Source organism: Rutilus rutilus, assembly GCF_951802725.1.
Source record: "Rutilus rutilus genome assembly, chromosome: 7".
NCBI classification, from domain to species: domain Eukaryota; kingdom Metazoa; phylum Chordata; class Actinopteri; order Cypriniformes; family Leuciscidae; genus Rutilus; species Rutilus rutilus.
Genome location: NC_140221.1, coordinates 47,916,588 through 47,935,168, shown reverse-complemented (window position 1 = coordinate 47,935,168; position 18,581 = coordinate 47,916,588). Strand labels below are relative to the sequence as shown.

Below are 18,581 nucleotides of genomic sequence, written 5' to 3'. Positions count from 1 at the left end.
CAATTACCTCCTTGATTTAGTACTGGAATCACCTCATATAATTTGTTATTTTCGCATTTGTTCCATTTGCCATTTATTGTCAATGTACAGATTCAATATGGGTTTCACACACACACACACACGTTTGTTTTACTATATCAGTGAGGACATTTCATAGACTTCCATTGCTATTTGATTTTCCATTGTCCAGGTTAATGATATTTTCTATGGCCTAACCTGACCTCCGACCCCTGAACCGACCCATCACAGACACATACTACAGTTTCAGATAAAAATCTACTTTGCTTTACTCTACTGAAGGGAAAGAGACACCTACATCTTGGATGAGTAAATTAACAGCAAATTTTTATTTTTGGGTGAACTATCCCTTTAATTTACACTGTCAAGACGATGCAGTGTTATTCTACGTTTGATTATTCAGTTTCTGTCCCTGAATTCTGTTAGACTTGCTTCGTTCTGTTGTATTTATATGAGCTGTTGCTTGTAATTTGTTTATTTGTAACTTTATATCAGTTAGTGTACCCCAGTTTTTGCTGGGGTATCGAAATCAATCAAGAATTGTGAAATTTCACTGGTATCTAAAATTTTGGTGGCTTATTTATTAGAATACAATGTTACATGGTCAAAACTTTTTTGTTTTGTTTTTTGTGGACCCTTAGTGTTGAGCCCTGTGTTCAATGATTTCATTAATTCTTCAGTGTGTGTGTTTTCTGACCTGATTTGGCCGTGTTGATGAGTTCAGACGCTCCGACGGCTCCGTGAACCGTCACATCTCCGTCCGGCAAACACAACTCAAACTCCTCCAGCGGCTTCACTGAGTCTGAAACACACACACACACACACACACACACACACACAGGGGTTCAGAACACACACACTCAACCAGACCCCGGCGAGTGATCTGACAGAGTGGACCTGTACCTTCTGACGGCTCGGACTCGTAGATCGATACTTTAGTCCCGTCCAACACGACGTACTTCCTCTCCCAGCCCTGCTGACCCCTCTTACCATTCCTACACACACGCACACACACTCAGTGACAGGACACTGAATAACATCTGCTGGAGTTATAAAAAGCTGGGTATGGATTTTTATGGTCCGGCCCTAATAGTATTTAATATAATTCACAGACCCCCAAAAAAAACCACTGAAAAAAAAAAAAAAAAAAAAATCAGGATAATTTTTTTAAAAACTCTTCAGATAAAAGCATTGGTTCACACATGAGTAACACTGGGTAACACATGAGTAACACTGGGTAACATGTGAGTAACACCGGGTAACACATGAGTAACACTGGGTAACACGTGAGTAACACCGGGTAACATGTGAGTAACACTGGGTAACACAAGAGTAACACTGGGTAACTAAGTAACACGTAAGTAACATGTGAGTAACACTGGGTAACACGCGAGTAACACATGAGTAACACTGGGTAACACGTGAGTAACACTGAGTAAAACGTGAGTAACACCGGGAAACACGCGAGTATCACAGGGTAACTGAGAAACACGTGAGTAACACTGGGTAACACATGAGTAACACGGTTAAACGCGTGAGTAACACTGGGTAACACGTGAGTAACACTGAGTAACACGAGTAACACACAAGTAACACTGGGTAACACGGCGTAACGCGTGAGTAACACTGGGTAACGCGTGAGTAACACTGGGTAACACGTGACGTGAGTAACACCGGGTAACACCGAGTAACACGTGAGTAACACTGGGTAACACGTGAGTAACACTGGGTAACACGTGAGTAACACTGGGTAACACGTGACGTGAGTAACACTGGGTAACACTGAGTAACACATGAGTAACACTGGGTAACACATGAGTAACACTGGGTAACACTGGGTAACACCGAGTAACACGTGAGTAACACTGGGTAACACATGAATAACACTGGGTAACATGGTGTAACACATGAGTAACACATGAGTAACACATGAGTAACACTAGGTAACACTAGGTAACACGTGAGTAACACATGAGTAACACTGGGTAGCACGTGAGTAACACTGGGTAACACATGAATAACACTGGGTAACATGGTGTAACACTGGGTAACATGGTGTAACGCGCGAGTAACACTACTGGGTAACGTGTGAGTAACATTGTGTAACGCGTGAGTAACACTGAGTAACGCGTGAGTAACACCGGGTAACACTGGGTAACACAGTGTAACACGTGAGTAACATGAGTAACACTGGGTTTGAGTGTCATTGTGTGTCTGGAGCTGCTGTTGGCAACTAACAACCAACTCTTGTTTATAATTACTACTGTGTACTGTACGCTCCTTGTCATTCGTTCATCATCTGCGCTTTATTTTTCGTGAAGCATTATTCTGTTGTGCTTCTGCTCTGATAAACAGACGTCATCCGCTCTTGGATTGCGTGTGTAACGGAGGACAGCTAGTGGAGTCGCGCTGACGACTGCAAGTGAATGTGGTGTTTAGTGTTATTGTTCGTGCACTCGACTCGCTTGCAGGGGATTGGAGAGAGCCGGCTCGGCTGTTAGGATTGGAGAGTGAGTTTTGGAGGCGGAGCAATGAAGAAGGGCTGTGTTTGCTTGGGTTGATTTCAAATATCAACATTGGCCAACAGCATATTTCAAAAACTACTGATCCCACCTTTGAGGGCCATAATTTTCTGTACATTTATTTATCAATTTTGAATACTTTTTAAGACTCTGAATGATCTGACCTGGGCTGCTTCATCCAGCCCTCCAGACGCACGTGACCCGACGCCTCTTTGACCTGCAGGGCGGGTGAGCTGGCTTTATCCCGACACAGAGCCTCGGAGAAGTGTGTGGCGAACTCCACCGGGAGCCCACAGGTCGCAGGCAGACACGGGGAACACTTCGGGTGGCAGAGAGTTCGACACTCTGAGGGAGAGAAGGGAAAGAGAGACGAGGGATGGAGCAGGTGAGCAAAGATCAACAAATCGTCTCCAAATACTGAATATTTAACAATCAATAAAGGTACAAACTTGTCTTCTGAGGACAAATATTAGGAAGTGGAATGAAAAAGTACCAAGTCATCAGACATGTTTTCTAAACCTCGAACGTCTTTTAACTTGAGCACATTTTTAGGTCAGCGACGTCCATCAAACGCATGTTTACATAGAAAAATTATGGGGGGAAAAAACCCCAAAAGTGTGTTTTTATAAATAATAAAAAAATGCTGTACTTATGAACTTTCTATTCAAAGAATCCTTAAATATAATTTATCACAGTTTATCACAACTGTTTTCAACACTGATAAGTAGCATCAGATTTTATGATAGTAAATTTAAGACCTTTTTAAGATCAAGTAACGAAAATGTAAGAAATAAATTGAAGGGAAGTCAATACATCAATATGTTCTCTAAACGTTAATGTTCATGGAGAAACACTTCTGAGTTTGAAAATTCATTGTCCACCACATATGTTACTTTTAAATTCATTTTACACAAAAAAAAGAAGCTTGAATCATTTTTGCTCAAAACCACTACAATATGGAAATATCTTTTACTGTACCTTCTGATCAAACTGCAAAAAAGATTCCTAAATCAAGATACTTTCACTTCAGATGTACAATGACATGAAATATGAATTGTTGTTTTCCGTGAAATTAATCAAAATTAAGCTCGTGACTAAAGCAAAAACAAATATCTACCAATGGGCTCAGAAAAATCTGCTTAATTTAGAAGTTTTGACAGATATTTGTTCACTAATTTTATTACATTTTCCAAGACTTCACTTTACATTTGCATCTCAAGTAAATTTATCTTGATTTAAACTGATATTTGTATTGGTAATATTTGTAAACAGTACAAAAATTACTGAGGAAATATTCATTTTTTGCAATGCATGCAACATTTAATGCCAAGACTTTCTGCTCTTATTTAAAGGGATACTTCAGCATTTAGCATTAAGCTTTGTATCAGTAGAAAACCTGTAGTGTTTTCGAATTACCGTGCTTCCCTCCCTCATGTCCCCCTGAGACGAGAGATTTATGCATTTTTTGTCTGGAAAAAATCCTCCGATGATGCAAAAATCATCATTTTACGTCATCAGAGGATTTTTTGGCCAGAGGCGAGAGACTACAGCCAGTAGGAGGAGCTGTCCCGCATGTCCTCAACCCACCCATAGGGGGATCTCACTCACAGAATGTACACATAGTGTCAGCCATCTTTCTTTGGAAGCTAAGCTAGCAGGCTCTTGTTCTGTGGAGAAAGCTGAGTAGTAGGGGTTACCATCCTCTTTTTCCCGGACACGTCCGGCCGTCGAGATCGTCCAAAATGTCCGGGATTCGGCTTTTGCTTTCTGCAGTCGCCATTCATTGTTTACATGCACACCTTTTGTTTCAGTCTAACTGAATTCATTCTGATTGGTGAATCTGAATGTAGTGTTTACATGAACGCTAAACAAGTGATCGGTTGATGTGCGTTATAGCATTGATAAGAAAATACCCGCTCTTCTGTGAGAGATACGAGACCAGTGCGTCTCACAGGTGTCGCTCATCAGTAATCACGCCACCGGCCTCGCGCCGTTCTCCCGTGCCCCTCAGCCTCGTCCTGCTCGCCACAGTAAACATGATGAATGGCGACTGTAGAACGCAAAAGCCGAATCCCGGACATTTTGGGCGATCTCAAAATCCCGGGCAGACTCGTCACGGAGACTCACTAGTAGCCGCTCTCTTACTGGTAGGCGTGGCTTGGGAGTGGCCTCGTAGGGCAGCGAAGCAAGTGCATTCTGGGAGTTGTTGTCTTTCATCCACATGAGCCAAAAATAAATTTTCTGGCTTTTCTCAGTCTAGAAAGCTCCAAATTCAAAAATAATTTAGCATTTCTACTACATAAATGACCCATTTTAAGTACACATTCATCTTTCCAGAGGTGAAGTATCCCTTTAAGACCATTTTAAGGCCTTCATTTGTGGAAGTGCAAATTTTTAAGACCTTTTTAAGTTTGTTTTCTGAGTGAGTGAGTGTGTGTGTGCATGTGTGTGTTTTCTATGTGTGTGTGTGTGTGTGTCTTTTTCATACCCAGGCACGTAGCAGCTTGTCGGCCGAAGTGAACCGTATCCAGACAAACGGCACATTTCGCCGCTCTCATGTTGAGCCCCACCGTGAACCGATGAGGGATGTTGTGGTGCATCCGTTCCTTCACACGCCGACCATACTCTACAGACACACACACACACACACACAGTTAGTGTGGGTTAATAATGTCCTCTTGAGCATCTCTTGAGTGTGAGTGATGTCACAGATCATCAGTCCAGCAGCAGAGCAACGGCCAGAACAAAACCATGAGCAAGTCCGTCTCTATCTGAGCAAAACATGCGAACAGAAGCATCATCGAGAGAGGAGGCGATCACATGCTTCAGCTCAGAGTAAAAGGAGGATGGGAAAGCAGAAATCTTGAGAGCAGAAGCAGAGTTTGTCGATACGGTGTATAATGTCATTTTGCATCTCAAGTAAATGTATCTTGATTTAAGAACTTTAGGTTTATACTGGAAAAAAATACGTAAATATTGTGTTTGACGTGCGATATTGACAAAAAAAAGATACCTCTTATATTTTCTGGATTTTTTTTTACTTTATAAAGCTTTATAAATCTACTTTTGTGTCAAATTCTTACATTTATTCAATAAATTCAATGACAATAAGACACAATAGGGCTGTTACCAATCAAATGAAATCAGTATCAACTAAATTCATGCTTGCGCTGCAGAGGAAACACAGAAGCTGCATCTGAAGTTTAGATGCTTTTACACACACTGTTTAGTGCAGATCAGAGGAACATGAATGTGTTTAACCTGCAGTTACAACAAACTCAAATAACGACTTTATTCAACTCTTCATGTTCTTCAGTGTGTCTCTGAGTGAGTTCACGTAGTGTAACAGCGCAGCGCTTCTGGGTCGTACATCAGAATGGAGGCTCACTATTGGCCGACGCTGGTCATGTGTGTGATGCTGGCCAATAGTGAGCCTCCTTTCTGACGTACACCCCAGAAGCGCTGCGCTGTTACACTACGTGAACCCACTCAGAGACACACTGAAGAACATGAAGAGTTGAATAAAGTCGTTATTTGAGTTTGTTTTTGCGCACAGAAAGTATTCTCGTCGCTTGATAACCTTAAGGTTGAGCCGCTGTAGTCACTGGACTATTTTAAACATTGTCTTTACTAACTTTCTGGACCGGCAAGTTTCAATAACAGAGAAGCCTATGAGGAGTGAGACAGCTCTCAGATTTAATCAACAATATCTTCATTTGTGTTCTGAAGATGAACGACAGTCTGACGGGGTTGAACAACATGAGGGAGAGAAATTACTGACAGAACTTTCATTTCTGGCTGAACTAACCCTTTAACTCAACCGATCGTTCATTCAGCAGCGAAACACTGCCGTGTGGCCCTCAGAGACGCAACACTGTCCTGAGGCTCTGAGTGGAACTACTTTTGTTGGAGAAATAGAGCAAAAACAGGCAATATTGTGTCTAAAATATAATTAACTTCTTGTGTTATTGAACTGTTGTATAAAATAAATGTCATATTTGTAATCATGCTGATATTTGGAGGAAAAAACAGCACTCTTCATGTGATATTGATTAACTATAATAAATTATCTAAATATAAAAGACATACAGAGGAAATAAATGCATTTTAAAAGACTAATCATCTCTAAACGCTCAAGCGCACTAATGAGGGACATCCTTGATGATGTCAGATCGCACATCATTTAAATAATCATAGATGATATATATATATCGCACAGCCCTAGTTGGACATTGTAAATAAAACTCACAGAATCTACAGCCTAGCTGAAAGCAAAACTCTAATTAGAATGAGATACTAATGACTAATTATTAAAAAATATATATTTAGCTCAAACTGCAATCAAAACTCATGACGCTACAGTGTTGTGGGGGGGTTGCTAAGGTGTTGCTAAGGGTTTTTCACTATCAGTGGCATCTGATTCCCATCAGCGCACAACCCTGAACTAAACACATCTGAGCTGATCTCAGAGCGACAGCAGATGATGATGATGATGAGGGACAGAAACGGAGATAGAGAGAGAAAGACACTTACTTTCAAACGTCACCCTCCTCTTTTCTGAAAGAGCAGAAGAGAAACAGCTCTCAGACTCGACGGAGCAGACGCAGAGAAAGCAAGAGTGCAGGACAGAAACATGAGGAGAGAAAGAACCAGCGACAGAGAGAGAGAGAGAGAGAGAACCACTGATCTCCAGACGACATGAGCTTCATTCATCTGTGATACTGACAGAATCTCACACACACACACACACATACACACACGCACACACACACACGCACACGCACACACACACACACACACACACACAGTCTAAGGTTTGGGATCGGTGCGATTTTTTAATGTTTTTAAAAGAAGTCTCTTCTGCTCACCAAGACTGCATTTATTTGATAGAAAAAAAATAAAATAAGAAGTAATATTGTTAAATATTATGACAAGTTTTCTATGTGAATATACAGTAAAGTGTCATTTATTCCTGTGAATTTTCAGCATCATTACTCCAGTCTTCAGTGTCACATGATCCTTCACAAATCACTCTAATATGAGGATTTGATGCTCAAGAAACATTTATGATTATTATCAGTGTTGAAAACAGATATTTATGTGGAAACTGTCATACGTTTTATTTTTCATGATTCAAAAGAAGCTTTTGTAACATTATAAATGTAGTTACTGTCACTTAATTTAATTTATCCTTGATGAATAAAAGTATTGATTGAATTTCTTTCCCTCAAAAAATAAAATAAAAATTCTTACTGACCCCAAACTCTTGACCGGTAGTGTTTAATGTTGCAAAAGCTTCTATTTCAGATAAATGCTGTTCTTTTGAACTTTATATTCATCAAAGAATCCTGAAATAAAAATTCTACACAACTGTTTTTAACATTCATAATAATAATGAATGTTTTTTGAGCATCAAATCATCATATTAGAGTGATTTCTGAAGGATCATGTGACACTGAAGACTGGAGTAATGATGCTGAACATTCACAGGAATAAATTACACTTTACTGTATATTCACATAGAGAACAGATGATTTACATTAGAATAATATTTCACAATGTTACAGTATTTTTTTTGTATTTTTAATCAAATAAATGCAGCCTTGGTGAGCAGAAGAGACTTACCGACCCCAAACTTTTGACTGGTAGTGAACACAACACTTTAGTTTGTATGAAACACACAGGTGCATTAGTGTACTGACCCTCCGGCGTGGAGCTCTCCTTGCGACGGGCCGAGCTCGAGGGGTTCAAGAGGCTGCTGGGATTGGGCTGGCGCTCCGGAGACTTCACGATGGCCGACATGAGGATCTGCTGACGGGCCGAGGCCGGCGTGGACGGAGCCGCGTGCTCCTGCGCTTTAAAATGAGCCGCTGAGAGACACAGAGAGAAGATCCTCAACAACAACATCACATTCACATCATCTGGAGGAAACAGCAGGAAATATGTAAGACGGATATAATAGAGTGTATTAGCGCCCGCACACTTTTTCAAGTATTATTCCCATTCATCTTCCCCATAGGGATTATTAAAAAAGTCTTTGTTAAAGGTGCAGTGTGTGATATTTAGCAGGATCTGTTGACAGAAATGCAATATCATAAACATAACACTGTTTTCAGTGGTGTATAAAGATCTTACATAATGAAGCGTTATGTGTTTATTAGCTTAGAATGAGGCATCTCTCTACACACACCGCGGGTCCGCTTACATCCACATGTTTCTACGGTGGCCCTGAACGGACAAACGTGTTTCGTCACTATGTTGTTCTTCGTGTAAAGAAGCTTCAGCTAAAGTCAGTGAATAAAACACTGACACAATGATGAACAGGTGACAATAATATTCACAATAACATTTTACTGAATAATAAAGTAAATATAATTTCTTAATTTATCTTTGTAAAGAAACCTCATTGTTTAACTGGCTCCTCTCTGCTGTCTCAGACGACGACATCACTTCCTGTCGGCCACCATTAATTCTGTTGGGTGCAATTCACAACCTCACCACTAGATGCTGCTAAAACTTACACACTGCACCTTTAAAGCGTTATAAGTAGGGTTGGGAATCAAAAATCTATTCCAATTCTGGAATCGAATACTTGAGGTCAGGAATCGGATACTTGTTATAAAATTGATCGATTCCTTTGCGAGCATTTCAATATGACTTAACAATTCAAGCGCGAGACGACTCATGCGCTGTGTTCTGTGCTGCGCACACATTCAAAACGCGCGTACATAAAAGCAATTTGAATGTGATTTTAAACCATACAAGCGCTATTTTCTGTGCTGAGGGCGTGTGAGACTATATTAGGCAACTCTTAAAGTAAGAGCAGCCTAATGTTCCTGCTCTATAATAACACTAATATTCCTGCTGAAAAGACAGAAAATTCACTCATTTTTGACTGAATTACATTTGTAACTATCTTTGTAATGTATATTTTATTCATAAAGTGCAGTGTTATTCTACATTTGATTAGTTTCTGTACCTGAACACCTGAAAATCTTAAAACACTATTTCAATCGTGTCTTTGTTCAGTTGTATCTATTTGTCGTGATTGCTCATTTTTTATTTGTTCTTTTTTAATTACTGAGTGTTTACTTGTCTTTAATAAAGCTGGAAATGTATATTAGTTATGCTAGTTGCTTTTCTATGGTATTTTTAAAAGTTGCTTGTGTGAGAGTTCTTTAGCCTGTTGATTTGTGTTCATGATATTCAGCTACAATTAAATGTTTTGCAATAAGACTAAATGTGAATGTAAAAGTGTCCTTCACAGCTTTAGTGAGGGAAAGAACTACGATCCCATGAACCATTGCGAACAGCATAATCGAGTTAAAAATGATGGAGAAACAAAAAATGCATTATTTTTCCAGGACACGTGGGAACCCTGATTGATAAATGTGATAATAATTTGAACAAAATAATCAGTTTAACAATTATAATGCAGCTCTAGATACTCTAAGACGGAGTAACTGTTACTGAGCGCCTCACCCTCTTCCCGTAAGGATCGCAGCTCGATCCTCATCTTCTGCAGCGCCTCCTCGAGCTCCGAGCATCGAGATCTCTCTTTCTCCAGCGCAGACTTCATGTCGCTGTACTGGAGAGGCAAGGCAGGCTGAGACGATAGCGCTGTGGCTCCGTTAGCCGTGACGCCGACCTCCTCACGCCGGCGCCCGAATATACCCTACACACACAGAGCACACGATACAGCTGACAATCATCTTCACATTATGACCCATAACCAATGTTATTCATTAATATTGTCCGATTATCTATTATTAGACTCGGATTGGCTGACTAATGTTCAAACATAAGTTCACAACACAAAGAAAACAAGCCACATTACAACGAAATCAAGCCACAACCCAATGACTTCAAGCCACAACCCAAAGAATGAAATCAAAATCAAGTGTGTTGTTTTCGCCGTGTTGTGGCTTGATTTCGTTGTGTTGTGGCTTGATTTCATTGTGTTGTGGCTTGATTTCATTGAGTTGTGGCTTGATTTCGTTGTAATGTGGCTTTATTTTGTTGTGCTGTGGCTTGATTTCGTTGTGTTGTGGCTTGATTTCGTTGTGTTGTGACTTGATTTCGTTGTGTTGTGGCTTGATTTCGTTGTGTTGTGCCCTGATTTTGTTGTGTTGTGGCTTGATTTCGTTGTGTTGTGGCTTGATTTCGTTGTGTTGTGACTTGATTTCGTTGTGTTGTGGCTTGATTTCGTTGTGTTGTGCCCTGATTTTGTTGTGGCTTGATTTCGTTGTGCCCTGATTTCGTTGTGTTGTGGCTTGATTTCGTTGTGTTGTGGCTTGATTTCGTTGTGTTGTGCCCTGATTTTGTTGTGCTGTGGCTTGATTTCGTTGTGTTGTGCCCTGATTTTGTTGTGCTGAGGCTTGATTTCGTTGTGTTGTGCCCTGATTTTGTTGTGCTGTGGCTTGATTTCGTTGTGTTATGGCTTGATTTCGTTGTGTTGTGCCCTGATTTTGTTGTGTTGTGGCTTGATTTCGTTGTGTTGTGGCTTGATTTCGTTGTGTTGTGCCCTGATTTTGTTGTGCTGTGGCTTGATTTCGTTGTGTTGTGGCTTGATTTCGTTGTGTTGAGGCTTGATTTCGTTGTGTTGTGCCCTGATATTGTTGTGTTGTGGCTTGATTTCGTTGTGTTGTGGCTTGATTTCGTTGTGCTGAGGCTTGATTTCGTTGTGTTGTGCCCTGATTTTGTTGTGCTGTGGCTTGATTTCGTTGTGTTGTGGCTTGATTTCGTTGTGTTGTGCCCTGATTTTGTTGTGTTGTGGCTTGATTTCGTTGTGTTGTGGCTTGATTTCGTTGTGTTGTGCCCTGATTTCGTTGTGTTGTGCCCTGATTTCGTTGTGTTGTGCCCTGATTTTGTTGTGTTGAGGCTTGATTTCGTTGTGTTGTGCCCTGATATTGTTGTGTTGTGGCTTGATTTCGTTGTGCCTTGATTTTGTTGTGTTGTGGCTTGATTTCGTTGTGTTGTGCCCTGATTTTGTTGTGTCGTGGCTTGATTTCGTTGTGCCCTGATTTTGTTGTGTCGTGGCTTGATTTCGTTGTGCCCTGATTTTGTTGTGTCGTGGCTTGATTTCGTTGTCCCCTGATTTTGTTGTGTCGTGGCTTGATTTCGTTGTGCCCTGATTTTGTTGTGTCGTGGCTTGATTTCGTTGTGTTGTGATTTGGCTTCACTTTTCAGGACTTCATATTTTCAGGACATACCTTCTTCTTCTTGGTGGGCTGGTCCATCTTGGCCTGCAGGAAGTCGATGAGTTTGGTCTGCTGTGAGATGGTTCCCTCCATTTTCACTTTCTCGTGAGAGTAAACGGCCTGAGGAGAGACGAGAAGGAAGAACTGTTATGTTTAAGACATTAAAAATGTGTTCATGCACATGTATACCTCTGTGCTGAATATTGTTTAAGATTACACACGGCTGTTTACCGAAGGGGAAAGGGGACTCTTATTATGAAGTTCCAGGAAGTGCGGTTGTTGTTGGTTGAGCACAAACGACGTAGAGTGAAATATGGTGTGCATGAATAAACGGGTGATCGATTAACTTCTGAAGTGTCTTTAAGTGTAACAGAACAACATGAAGACAGAGACGAGTTCCCATTATTTTCCCATCAGGATTACAGGAAAAGGATTCATTTATATTACACTTTACATTAATTATTTTCTACTGACAAACTGTCAATTTCAACTGAAAAATTCCTTGATATTTTCAGGTTTTCCATGACTGATAATATTACAGCTCATCCTTCATTATAGAATCAAACGTAACTTCCACACACTAAGTGTGTGTGTGAGTGTGAGAATGTGTGTGTGTGAGTGAGTGAGTGAGTGAGTGTGTATGTGTGTGTGTGTGTGTGTATGTGTGTGTGTGTGTGTGTGTGTGTGTGTGTGTGTGTGTGTGTGTGTGTGTGTGTGTGTGGACACCTGGATGTTCTGCAGCTGGTACTCGAGGTCAGTTCTCTCAGTCTTGAGCATGAGTGTGTGTGTGTGTGTGTGTGTGTGTGTGGACACCTGGATGTTCTCCAGCTGGTACTCGAGGTCGGTTCTCTCAGTCTTGAGCATGAGTGTGTGTGTGTGTGTGGACACCTGGATGTTCTCCAGCTGGTACTCGAGGTCGGTTCTCTCAGTCTTGAGCATGAGTGTGTGTGTGTGTGTGTGTGTGTGTGTGTGTGTGTGTGTGTGTGTGTGTGTGTGTGTGTGTGTGTGGACACCTGGATGTTCTCCAGCTGATACTCGAGGTCGGTTCTCTCAGTCTTGAGCATGAGTGTGTGTGTGTGTGTGTGTGTGTGGACACCTGGATGTTCTCCAGCTGGTACTCGAGGTCGGTTCTCTCAGTCTTGAGCATGTCTGTCTGGTCGAGTGCGTCCTGAAGCCCCTGCGTGAGTCTGAAGATATGAGTCTTCTGGAGGTCCATCTGCTGCTGCAGCTTCCCTTGCTGACACACACACACACACACACACACACACACACACACACACACACACACACACACACACATAGATTTTTTTATTTTATTTTATTTTATTTAATATATATTTGATCGAGGTCAAATATATAATACAAATATATATATATATTGTATTATATTATACAATATTATATAATTTCATAGTGTCTGTAATTATAATTTGAGAACAATTAAAGTATATGTCCGTTCACGGTATAGATATACAATTTATCTTTTATTTAGCATATATTTTATTATAGAGTATGTAAAATTATAATTTTGAGAACATATGTATTTTTGCATATATATATATATATATATATAATAACAATAATATTACATTATATTGTCTGTCATTTTAAAATGATGGCATTTATATTATTTTTTGCATATATATTATGTATGTTTTTAATATCATTTTTTAAATGATCTTTTATATTATCTGTAATTATAATTTGAGAACAATTCAATTCTACGGCCGGTCTCCATTTACAGTAGTGTGTGTTTCACCTCTTCCATGAGTCTTTGTTTGAGTTCTCTCTCCGTCTCAAGCTTCTGCTGGAGGCTCCTCGCGTTCATCTCCAGCATGGCATGTTTCTTCTCCAGGTCATTGAGCTGAAAACAACAATAAACAACACAATAAACAACACCACAACAACACTTAAAACCAGCACAACCTCTGAAGGCGTCAAGCAGAGGTGCTGATCTGAGGGAGCAGAAGGGTTTTGTTATTCAGTGTTCAGCTAATGCGCAGCGACGTGTTCATGTGCACCTCAGTGTTGAATTAATCTCCATCAGCTGGAGCGCTTAATCGAGGCTTGTTAAACTCCATATTGGCATGAATATTAATATCACAGACGGAGGGCCGGAGCAAACCAGGATAAAATGTTGCGGGTGCACTGCAAAAAATGATATTCCTCCTACTTAGTACTTTTGTCTTGTTTCCAGTCCAAATATCTACAAATTCTTAAATCAAAATGCATTTACTAGATGAGTTAAATAACATGAGATATTAAATCTTGTTTTCTGGGGAAAAAATTCAAATGAAGTGAGTTTTTCAAATGATCTGCCGACGGGGTCAGAAAAATAATATTGTTTTCCATTTGAATTAACATCATTTTTCTTTCCCCACTGGAAGATCATTTTGCTTTTCTCTCATTTTAAGCAACAACTCACTTCATTTGGATTTCTTTCCCCAGCAAACATGACTTAATATCTGATGGAGTTTAACTACTTTAGGTAAATGCATCTTGATTTTATGAATTTTTTGATATTTGGACTGGAAACAAGACAAAAATACTGAGTGAGAAAAGCATGTTTGGCAGAGTGTGTTTGTGTAACTCACAGTATCAGACAGACTCTCTGCTTTCAGTCTCTGTTCCTTCAGCGCCTGTTGCAAAGCCACGATCTCGGCCTTGTGTTCCCGAACGGCGAGTTCGACCGCCTGCCGAGACTCTGAGCTGCGCTGGTCCGCTCGCAACCTGGAGGAACACACACACACACACACACACACACACACACACACACACACACACACACACACACACACACACTGAGTATACTGAGAAAACTGTGTCTGTGTCGAGTTTGAGCATGATGACAAGATATATTGAATATATGCATATAAGAAGAATATACAGACACAAGTGACAACATTTTGGTGTCAGTAATATATTTAAAGTCCCCCTGTATCCCTTAAAACTCATCTTTGATCAGCAAAATGTCATATTTCAACGTTTTTTCTTTGAAAATAAATTCTTCATGCCTTAAAATATCTTGAATGTAACTCGACACCCTCGCCTCATTTAGTATGTGCGGTTCTATGAATATGCAAATGAGCCCCGCCTCCAATCACTCACTCAGCTCAGAGATCCACTGGTTGACGATCACACGTTGATCTGATTGGTTACAAGGTAGTTTGTGACGTCAGAAACACCAGCGATTTCAAAGCGTGTTTTTGAGACTGTCTTTGGTTCACTGCAGTTTTAAGGAGGAAATACTCAGCAATGGTGTCGACTTATGAACTTACACATGCTTTGTCTTAAAGCACATTAAAGGGTTAGTTCACCCAAAAATGAAAATTCTGTCAGTAATTACGCACCCTCATGTTGTTCCAACCATGTAAGTCTTTCGTTCATCTTCGGAACACAAATTAAGATATTTTTGATGAAATCTGACAGAATTTTGACTCCTCCATAGGCTTCCAGTGTGACCGAAACTCACCGGCCCAGAATAGTTATTAAAACATCGTTAAAATAGTCCAAGTAACTACAGTGGCACTACATTAAGTTTATCATGCGACGAGAATACTTTTTGTGCACAAAAACAAACAAAAATAACGACTTTATTCCACTTTTCATTTCCTTCTCTCTGGGCCTCGTAGTGTTTTTGCGCTGCGCGTCTGTGTTGCACGTCATCACGCAACACACACATGACCGGCGTCGACCAATAGTGAGCCTACGTGGTGACGTGTAACACAGACACGCTGCGCAAAAACACTACGCGAACCAACTAGAGGTCGAGAGAGAAGGAAATGAATAGTGGAATAAAGTCGTTAATTTTGTTTGTTTTTGCGCACAAAAAGTATTCTCGTCGCTTGATATACTTAAGATTGAGCCACTGGAGTCACTTGGACTATATTAACGATCTCTTTAATAACTTTTCTGGGCCAGCAAGTTTCGGTCACACTGGAAGCCTATGGAGGAGTGAAACATGGCTCAGATTTCATCAAAAATATCTTAATTTGTGTTCCGAAGATGAACGAAGGTCTTACGCGGTTGGAACAACATGAGGGTGAGTAATTACTGACAGAATTTTCATTTTTGGGTGAACTAACCCTTTAAAAACACCACATAGACACATAAACTACATTAAACGCTGGATTTTCACCACAGGGGGACTTAAAATGATTTTTGAAAGAGTCTCTTCTGCTCACCAAGGCTGCATTTATTGGATCAAAAATACAGTAAAAACTATAAAAATTGTGAAATATTATTCCAATGTAAATCATCTGTTTTCTATGTGAATATAATTTACTAATATAGTAAAGTGTAATTTATTCCTGTGATCAAAGCTGAATTTTCAGCATCATTACTCCTCCTTCATACATTCTAATATGATGATTTGTTGCTCATGAAACACTTATGATTATTATCAGTGTTGAAAACAGTTTTGTGGAAACTGATGCATTTTATTTTCAGGATTCTTTGATGAACAAAGTTCAAAAGAACAACATTTATTTGAAATAGAACCTTTTATAACATTATAAACGTCACTTTTGATCAGTTTAATGTACACGTGGTGTGCTTGCGTTACCGGTTCTGCTTCTCGTTGTCCAGAAGTCTCTGCATGTCTCGGGTTCTGCGCTCCGCCTGGTTCTTCTCGTCCTCCAGAGCCGATCTCCAGTTCTCCCACTGTCTCTCCTTCTCCAGGAGCTCGTCGTTCAGGCTCTCCAGCTCCACCACCTGCTCCTCCAGCATACTGCACGTGGTCTTCAGGGTCTCGATGTTCTGCCGACACACACACACACACACATTTATTCGTTTTATTCCCAAGCATATGACATTTTATTTACAGCAGACAATCATGTGACTGACATGAGCAGAGCGTTCCCGGGTTCGTGGGATTACAAAACTCACTCCTCCACCGTCAATAAATCGCCATCCGAACGCATGAGTTTAATCACTGAGGTGCCACGCTAACTTATTTTTACAGACGTCCACGAGAAACATTTACTGTCCCAATAGGTCTTTTGTGGTGTTTTTAATCTGCTTTAAGACAAAGCATGTGTAAGTTCATAAGTCGACACCATTGCTGAGTATTTCCTCCTTAAAACTGCAGTGAACCAAAGACAGTCTCAAAAACACGCTTTGAAATCGCTGGTGTTTCTGACGTCACAAACTACCTTGTAACCAATCAGATCAACGTGTGATCGTCAACCAGTGGATCTCTGAGCTGAGTGAGTGAGTGGAGGCGGGGCTCATTTGCATATTCATAGAACCGCGCATACTAAATGAGGCAAGGGTGTCGAGTTACATTCAAGATAATTTAAGGCAGGAAGACATTTTCTTTCAAGGAAAAAACTTTTAAATATGTCATTTTGGTGATCAAAGATGAGTTTTAAGGGATAAAATGATTGACTACAGGGGGACTAGATAAGGGACGCTGTATTCTGCTCCCAGGCCAGTAGATGGCGATGAAACACTATAGACTGAACATGACGTCATCGTCTTCAGAGATTCTCGTTTTTGTTGTTTACACGGAGACTGTTTTCAAAAGTTTGCGTTTTCAGACGCCCAAAACGCCGTTGGTGTGTAAATGAACGGCCAAAACGCTAACAAGTTTTACGTTTTTAGTTGAAAACGGTGTCGTGTAAACAGCCCCAAAGACACTTGACTCCACTTTCAAGGAACCGTGATTGTAAACACACCTGAATTCGCTCCACATATGGAGATGGAGTGTGTGTGTGTGTGTGTGTGCAGATGAAGCACCTGCTTCTGGTTGTTGAGGTGCATCTCTCGGTCGGCCACTTCTCTGCGCAGACGGTCCACATCTTGACTGAGCTGCAGTCTCTCCTCGCTCTCCAGCGTCAGCTCGTCCAGCTGTTTGGACAGGTAGAAGTTCTGCCGGTTCAGCTCGGCGTTCTCCTGGGTCAGCTGGGTCAGCTGCTCCTCCAGGTCTGTGATCACCTGTGACAGAGTAGCAGGAGTATTTGAGTTTACTGCCATATCAGCATCGCCGGCTATTACATGGCAGATATTAAACATTTAACAACATAAGTATAATATAATTAAAACAAACTTAGACAAACTATTTTTTTTTATAAATCTATGAAAGATTCTTTAGAGCTGCAGTGTGTGATGTTTAGCAGCATCTATTGGTGAGGTTATCTTGTTTCTGTTTGAATTAACATTATTTTTCTCACCCCATTGGGAGATAATTTTGCTTATTTTAAGCAACAACTCAATTCATTTTTATTTATTTCCCCAGAAAACAAGACATAATATCTTATGTTATTTTATTCATCTAGTAAATGCAAGGATTTTTAGATATTTGGACTGGAGTGAGAAAAGCATTTCTTTGATTATGCTGATCATCCATCAAACACACTAGAGTCGCTCTGCCACAACCACTGTTGGAGAGTTAGGAAGCCTTTAACTAGATTTAGAGGGTGGGGCGAGTGAATCTGCTGATCTGGGGTCTGTGATCAATGATAAATGAGGCATCAGTGTGTATCGATTCTCCTGTTGTGTCACGGCCAGGAGAAGAAGATACCGACTCTTAAGATCTCTTCTTTCTTCGGCTGTTTTAATCAATAGTTTCTCTCTGAGCTCTGTTCCCGATCCCTGAGGATCCTCAAGCCAAATGGAGAGGTTGAAATCATGCTAGCAAAGCACAACAAGCCGATGCTACACTGTTTCCATACCGCAGAGAACAGGGGATTGTGGGAAATCTTACCGAACAGCTGTCCCTCAGCGCGTCGAACTTGTGTTGAATCTCATCTCTGTGGGCCTGGAGGAGGAGGACACACACATGATCAGATGCTGTGTGTGTGTGTGTGTGTGTGTGTGTGTGTGTGTGTGTGTGTCATAC

General features: G+C 40.6%; 1 protein-coding gene across 4 annotated transcripts in view; it reads right to left on the bottom strand.

Annotated features, from left to right (window-relative positions):
- cita (citron rho-interacting serine/threonine kinase a) overlaps positions 1-18,581 on the bottom strand; it is a 116,421-nt gene that overhangs the window by 21,816 nt on the left and 76,024 nt on the right. For 3 of the 4 annotated variants that reach the window (XM_084415362.1, XM_084415363.1, XM_084415364.1), the window contains exons 24-36: positions 18,447-18,500; positions 17,480-17,677; positions 16,305-16,498; positions 14,335-14,470; positions 13,500-13,604; positions 12,837-12,977; positions 11,753-11,860; positions 10,023-10,215; positions 8,243-8,410; positions 5,029-5,166; positions 2,705-2,885; positions 922-1,013; positions 716-820 (exon numbers count right to left, since the gene is read on the bottom strand). In XM_084415362.1, the coding sequence (XP_084271488.1) occupies positions 716-820; positions 922-1,013; positions 2,705-2,885; positions 5,029-5,166; positions 8,243-8,410; positions 10,023-10,215; positions 11,753-11,860; positions 12,837-12,977; positions 13,500-13,604; positions 14,335-14,470; positions 16,305-16,498; positions 17,480-17,677; positions 18,447-18,500 (1,813 nt within the window). Of the gene's footprint in view, positions 1-715; positions 821-921; positions 1,014-2,704; positions 2,886-5,028; positions 5,167-7,073; positions 7,098-8,242; positions 8,411-10,022; positions 10,216-11,752; positions 11,861-12,836; positions 12,978-13,499; positions 13,605-14,334; positions 14,471-16,304; positions 16,499-17,479; positions 17,678-18,446; positions 18,501-18,581 lie in introns of all 4 variants that reach the window. The other variant, XM_084415361.1, reaches the window with a different exon arrangement.